Genomic DNA, 8,004 nt, shown 5'->3' with positions numbered 1-8,004 from the left:
TGTCTCATAAAATATGTAGTTGAAAATAATTAAAAAAATAATTTTATAAAAATCTCTCTAAACAATCTCTAAATTGAAAAAGGGTGTAAATTTAAATTAATATGATGAAAATGGATAATATGGCATGTCAGAATCAGTAAGATGGTGGGTGTCTCATTTGCTTCCACCATCTTTGACTAAGAAATACAATTCTTTCCAGTTTCACCAACTCTTTACCAAACCCGATTGCCACGTGTCATTTCTGTATTTGTTAATACCCTGTTTCCTACCACCTTCCAACCAATAATGTATCGACACGCTCGTGACACCTAATTCAGTACCTACAGTGCATCCGGGCCGTGAAATTTAATCTTCTTAACGTCATAAAACGAAAATCAAACAATAGTTGGCCGAATACTGGGACCCACTTAACTACTTTTTTTGGGCCCACACTGACCACGTCTTAGGAATTTCACCAACCCCCGACCGGGTTGGCAGGCGGTCCATCTCCAACAAACGCAAAAAGAAAAACACCACCGGTCTGAACCGGCTCCTGTATCCATCTATATATAACCCTTCAGTACCTCTCTTTCAATCTCAGGGACACAAATAACCACAACCGCAGGAAAATTTAGAAAAAGGAGAAAATTATTCAAGAAAATGGCAGAAAACAGGCACCAAGAGGTTGGCCACAAGAGCCTTCTGCAAAGTGATGCTCTTTATCAGGTACACGAATACTCGATAAGATTAAACAATAAAATTTACGGGATTTTATCTCAATTTCTCGTTTAATCCGAATTTTGTCCATGTGGGGGTATTTGATTGAATTTTTTTTTTTTGTTGCTTTAGTATATTCTTGAAACTAGTGTGTACCCAAGAGAACCAGAGGCCATGAAAGAACTCAGGGAACTGACTGCCAAGCATCCCTGGTGAGTTTCATTATTCGAGTTCGTCTCTCGGCCCAGTTCAACGTAATAAATATGTCATCAAAGCTGATATTAAATTGTGGATATAGGAACATTATGACTACCTCTGCTGATGAAGGTCAGTTCTTGAACATGCTTTTGAAACTGATTAACGCCAAAAACACAATGGAAATTGGTGTTTACACCGGCTACTCTCTCCTGGCCACTGCCCTTGCAATTCCGGATGATGGGAAGGTGCTTAATTTATTTTATTTTCAAGAATACGAGCAACTCTTTTCAAAATCTCATTCAGAAGATATCAACTATATTGAAAATATTCGTGAAACATGGGGAACTAAGGCATTGAATTGGATAATTCATTAAAATTAATTGATTTTGTGGGTTTTGATTGATGCAGATTTTGGCAATGGATATTAACAGAGACAACTATGAATTGGGTTTGCCCGTAATTGAAAAGGCTGGCGTTGCCCACAAAATTGACTTCAAAGAAGGCCCTGCTTTGCCTGTTCTTGATCAAATGATTGAAGACGTAAGTCTCACCAACCCCACTAACCTATTTTCCTTTTCCTTTTTTTAACTATGCTATAGATAAGTTCAAAATTTTTGACTTATTTTCGATCTGTCCCGAACTTATTTTTGAACAAAACAAAAATGAATAATAGCACTTTAAACGATCAACATAAAATTTTATCGTAATTACACCTTATTATATGGACGGAAAATGATCGATTCTTGTTTGATTAATTTTTTAATTTGACTTTTTCTATGTGTGCATTACAGGGAAAGTACCATGGAACATTTGACTTTATATTTGTGGATGCTGACAAAGATAACTACATCAACTACCACAAGAGATTAATTGAACTGGTTAAAGTGGGAGGAGTGATCGGGTACGACAACACCTTGTGGAACGGGTCTGTGGTGGCCCCACCTGATGCACCATTGAGAAAGTATGTGAGGTACTACAGGGATTTTGTACTGGAACTCAACAAGGCTTTGGCTGCAGATTCGAGGATCGAGATTTGCATGCTTCCCGTGGGTGATGGAATTACCCTGTGCCGCCGCGTCAGCTGAGCACTTCATGAAAAATTATTATTATTAAGTTTCGTTTTTATTTTAAATTTGTAACTTGTTTTTGTACTTCAATTTGGATGAACAAAGAAATCTAATTATCCAAAAATAAACATTATTTTCTATCAACATCAGGGTTGCTTTGGATTCAATTTTGAGTGCTTTCTTGTCCCACTCCACCCACCTACTTTTTTTTTATGAAAAATATAATTAAAAATATACCTAGGGATTTGATGATGACTTATCATCAACCAAATATAAAATTATATTGCAAAAATAAATATCACATTCTCAACAAACACATGTTATAAGAAAATGGAGAAAATAAGTGGAAATGACTCTTTGACTAACTCTTATTTTCACATTGATCCTTGGCCAATTTTAAAAAAAAAAAATTATAAAAATATTTTAGATAAATAAATGGACAAACTTTCATATTCGCCCTCATCTTCAACAAGCAAGCAAGATAGGGAGAAAGAGATGAGGAAAAAAAATCAAAAGAAAAAAGAAAAAAAAATCTAAAAGTCACACAGTTGACTGTTAAGGTTGGATCCCATCGAGCCCGAAATCACCACCACCACATTTCTTAGAACAATGTTAGAATTTTTCTATATCTAAGCTTTTGATTTTCCATTTGAATTTTTTTGTGAATTTGTGGATTATATGTTATTATTGATGTAAATTCTTCATCATTGATGATATAATGGTTGTTGAACTAATTGGGTGGGATAATATGGGTTTAGCTCGCTTGGAAATAGCGATCTCGCCATTTTCGAAGAGACAGTCGGCTAAGTCGACTGTTAAAGTCAGCTTAGCCGACTCTTTTTTTTCCTTTATTTTTTTAATTTCTTTTGTTTTTATTATAATTTTTTAAAATTGTTTTTAAAGACTCTTTTTTTTTTCAATTTTTGTTTTTGATTTCTTTTGTTTTTATTATAAAATTATAAAATTGTTTTTAAATTTCTTTTTTAAATTATTTTTAATTTCTTTTGTAGTTTGATTTAAAATTATTTTTAATTCCTTTCATTTCATGATAAAACGTAATTTTTTCAATTTAAATTAAATATTATTTATTTTTAATTTTAAATACTTTATGATAGCTTTTTTTTCCCATTCCTTTATCTTTTATATTTTTTCCTTTCTTTTTATTTCTCTTTTTTTTTTCTTTTTTTTCTTTTGTTTTGTTTTTATTATAATTTTTTTATAAATTGTTTTAACCAATGAGGAAATTTCTTTTTTTTTCTTTTAATTTCTTAATTTAAAATTCTTTAATTTTAATAATTTCTTTTTGTTTAAATTTTATATATAATATTTATATTATAGATAATATTGTAGAATAATATTAATTATAGAATAATCTTTCAAATGATTCTACGTCTTGCGTATAGTAGTTACGATTCGGTTCGTGTGATTTTCTGTTATTATGCTTTATTCCATTATCTCTTGTACAATTTTATAATATTTCGAATTTTTGCAGGATAAATTATCATCTAAACACAGAATTGAGACATATGCCACGCAAGCTACTGTGGAACAGTAGTCTTGACAGTTTTACCACTATACTGGAATTGATCGACGATCAGCATGCAAATATGCTGCGGCAGTCCTTTCTATGGCCCCTGTACCAGTTAAGAGATGTGTAGTACTCAGGTCAGATCATCTATTCACTTCTATGTCAGTTACTGAGTCCAATCGACGGAGTTGCTCTCCACTTTAACCTTAGGGGCAAAGTCATAGCTAGTGACGGGTCTCAGAAAAGAAATAAGTTGCAGTACGCTTACTTTCACGGACAGAGGATGGTGAATTTGCCTTAGCTGATCAACACAATCAAGAGGTGTGACTAGATGTTAGACAGGCTAAAGTTAGGTCTAGTCTATATCCTTGAGAGCGTGGTACAGTGTCACCACAAGAAGATTGCGATCGACCTCTTCCACCTGAAGATCGTCAACGACATTGATCGCTTCAACAACTATTTGTGGGGTTGGAAATGTTTCGAGGATACCGTACACATCTTCACCATATCACATTCGAAGAGGAGGAGGTTTGTCGATGGGATGTACCCCAATCTGTTCCGGGAGGTCGATCATGCCAAATGGAAAGCAATTGAAATTGAGTGGCAAAAAATATTGCCTGAGTAAGAATAGTATGATTTTAGCATAGTACGATACCTCGTACATGCTTCGTTTAACATTTTCTTTGTTTTTCAAAGCCAGTAGCGAGATAGCCCGAAGGACGATATATAACGCGTATAAGTTGTTCCACGATATTACCACTCAATGGGCTTAGCTCGCCGACGATGTAAATAAAGTAGTGATATTGTTAATTTTTTTATACATTATGTTTGGTTTGGTTTATTAAATGAAATAACTCCTTTCTTTTGTTTTCTTTGATGTATATTCACGATCGTTCCATATTCTTGGCCAATTAATATTGAACACCGAGTTCTTCCGTGTCGTTATCTTAAGTATCAGTTGCTTCGGATTATGGGTAACCAGAATACGGTGCCCAAGTATATGCTCGAGTGGGTCATCAGCCAGCTGCCGAGTGTCAAGGAAAAGTCATGGGAGAATTGTACGCATATGTACATTCTAGTAATCATGAATCATCACTGCATTTGCTCTGGAGATTGTATTCGTTGACTCTACGATATATGTGTATGACCCAGATCATTCGTTTCTGACACAGCGACAGCTCGAGCTAAACTTAGAACCGGTGGCTGTGATCGTTCCTCTGATGGTTACACAGACGGGATTTACTGTATAGGATAGACTAGCCATCGTGTGGAACACAACGACGGCGAGACAATCCATATCGTAAGTGTTTGTAAATTTAAAATTAGTTTTTATGTAATTGGAATCGATCTAACACATTATTGTTCATTGGTAGTAGGGACTGTGGCATTTTCGCAATCAAGTACATTGAATTTTTTAGTATAGCACATAAGATTGATGGAATCAACCAATCATTGATACAGAATTGACGAAATAAGTTAGCGTGCGACTTATACGAATTTAATGGTGATCCACAAATTATTTGTAATTATTCTTGTTCGTAATTATTTTATAATTATTCTTTGAATTTTTTGTAATGTACGTACAATTTTTGAAATTATTATTCTTTGTACATTGAATTTTTTATCATATGAAACAATTGCTTATTAAATTACAACGTAGTTCGAAATATCATAAAATAAATGTAAATACTGTTTATTTCGGATCGACAACATTATAAAATGGTCTAACTGTCATTTAGGGGAACCTGACTTGTACAAAATTGATGAGTTTACCTTACTGATTTGCACATGCTTCATCGACGTGGTCGAGAAAATTCTACGATAGATGGTATTCTAGACGTACTTGAACGTCTAGACCACGCAGTTTAATGAGAGGTGGGGACAATGTATTGAGTGGGCAAATATGGTCGAGAACCTCCCACTCGACTTCGTTTGACAGAGGAAATATTGTCTCAACAAACGCAGCTCTCCAATATTAAGTCGTGTAATGATGAGAGCACAATGATCTCGCTACAAATCCTCGATACAAAGCCACCGCGACTGCATGCTCACATGAAAAATTCTCCAACAATTTTTTTTTTACAAGTGCATGTATCATCAATCAAGTTTACCATGTATGCCGTATTACGTGCATATTCCACGGAGAAGCGTGATTCGTCCTGTGGTTCGACATTCAACTATCTCACAAGTTCTGCAACCTTGAATAGCCTTTTCGCTTATTTAGGGGTTAGCATGCTCGTGCAATTCTGTGATTTCACACGTCCATCATGAAACCACTGCTGCAGCTTGGTACTGATAGTCTCAATCAGTGAAGGGATAGGTAATTCTCGATCCTTTTTGAATAACGCATTGAGAGACTCCGTATTGTTTGCTGTCATTTTGTTGTATCGACGTTCTAAAAAATACAAGCACCCCCAATGTTCAATTCCCATTTTCGTTAGATAATCCTCATTAGATAATCCCATGCCTGAAATGATTATATCCTATTTCAACCATGAACTTATTACACTCTTCAACACTATAAGCTTTAGTCGCTCTCCTAATCAATGAAACGATACATTTGCCTCGATACCTGGTCTTCGGGTTGCCTTGTATATGGTACATGCAATATCTATGATGTGCATCGAGAAATATTTTAGCAATACGATTTATTAAAGACGATCCTTGGTCGATTATAAATGCAAGGTCATTCTCACTATCGACTATGTCGAATGCAAGAGGTTAAATTTGGATGTTGGCATCTTGAGATGTAGCAATAATGAACTTGCCTTGATATTTAGATTTCAGTGTTGTACCATCAACAAGAATTAGAGGTTGCATATCATTTCGAAATCCACAAGTGCATTGTCCAAGAACCATAAAAAAGAATTTGAAGCAATTCTTGCCCTTGTCTAAAAAAATGATGAGTCAGGACTAGCTTTCTCCATGTTATGGCAATACCTGGCCAATTTAGCGTAGTTTTCCTTTGTCGAACCCATTAAATCCTCAAATGTGCATTATTTGGCCTTTCAGATGTATTGGTAGCTCAAGACTACTCTGTACTCTAGACGGACGTAGTTAATGATGTCCGATGGTCTGTAAATCATCCGCGGATCCTAATAGTTATGCATTATCTGTCGTCCAATAAACTAAGCTCGGATTGCCTATGATCATTTCGACATATTTTCACTTTACAAGTATGTTCTCGTGTATACTTGCGAAATACAAAGCACTCATTCATATTCATCTTAGTCGCTCGCAAACGCCAACAACAACTGGCATCTATGCAGGCGATCGTCAACAACGACTTGTTCGATTTTTTCACTCTGAACTTAAAGTTGTATTTCAGTGTAATTAGATGCACAGCTTCCTACAAATCTTTTTTGTTTCAAACAGTTGCTCGACATACAAATCATCACTATCGGGAACCACACGCGAGGAGTTAGAGGACGGTTCACTCGATCCAACCCTTGAGGTCCCACCTCGCTCATATCTCTGTCGGGATAAAGCGATCAAATTCTCATTTGTAAAAGTATTTATATTTTCACACCCGTTGTCATGAACTATGAAGGGAATTCTGTGCGTATCTATCTTTGGAATAAATACATCATTTTTCACAAGCTATCTGGACTGTATCCCAAAAATCATAAGCATTGTGATTCCCTCCATCCGAGTCTACTTGTTCACCTTTGACGACATCCTTCCTCACTAAAGTCACGCAAATAAGAGTCCTGCGATTATTATTCAATTCAAACAAATAATTCACTTCGCCATCAGAAAAAATCATCATAGGTGGAATCGGAATATCATGCTCGCTAAATTTAAATTTCAGCTCCATGTCATACTAAGAAGGATCAACATTCCGCTTGTTCTGTAAATCATTATAAAGTTCTGCATATGATGTACTTGATGTTATGAAAATCAGGATATCATTACGTCTATCACTCGTCCATTTTCATACCCATCGATCGTTCAATTCGAAATCACCAAAGTAACAAACTATGACTACAACCATATTTCCATGACGAAATAGAATTTTTAATTGTAAGAACAATATCAACGGCAATAAAAATAGCAAAAAATAAAAAATAAAAAACCAAAAGTAGGCAACCATTATAGTCGGCTATCCTAACAGCCTGCTGGACAGCCGGTTTTTAGATCGATTACAACGTATGTAGATGAATTTTTTCGTATTGCAGATGATTTTTCCTCGTCAAATGCTTCAATTTTTCACAGATCTTTTAAAAAAATTTATCTATATTAACATTATATATTGAAATAAAATTTATTAATTAAACGTACAATAATTTAACTAAAATAAAATTAAATGTGCATATCTATATTTACTGGTCCGATGAGATTGATATAAAAAATTTTTGGTTACCGCGTTTGATAAAATTTTCTTCAGTTTTTGATGTTAAAGTAGATGAACGATGAGAGTTTTTTATCTGTGTTGGAGTAAACTGATAAAAAAAGTGATTGATTTTGATATTTTAAGTAGGAAGTGTTTAATTTTTAATTGTTAACCGAAAGGGT

General features: G+C 34.7%; 1 protein-coding gene across 1 annotated transcript; it reads left to right on the top strand.

Annotated features, from left to right (window-relative positions):
- The first annotated feature begins 556 nt into the window (after window positions 1-556).
- LOC111411999 (caffeoyl-CoA O-methyltransferase) lies at window positions 557-2,125 on the top strand. Its single transcript, XM_023042716.1, has 5 exons — window positions 557-705; window positions 829-908; window positions 995-1,139; window positions 1,303-1,434; window positions 1,686-2,125. Exons 1-5 carry the CDS (start codon window positions 640-642, stop codon window positions 1,977-1,979), a joined length of 717 nt encoding a protein of 238 aa, XP_022898484.1. The 5' UTR covers window positions 557-639; the 3' UTR covers window positions 1,980-2,125.
- Window positions 2,126-8,004: the final 5,879 nt, after the last annotated feature.

The sequence above is a fragment of the Olea europaea genome, chromosome 16 (assembly GCF_002742605.1).
Source record: "Olea europaea var. sylvestris chromosome 16, O_europaea_v1, whole genome shotgun sequence".
In the NCBI taxonomy this organism is placed as follows: Eukaryota; Viridiplantae; Streptophyta; class Magnoliopsida; order Lamiales; family Oleaceae; genus Olea; species Olea europaea.
Note: the sequence above shows the minus strand (reverse complement) of the source record. Positions and strands in the feature narration are given on the sequence as shown.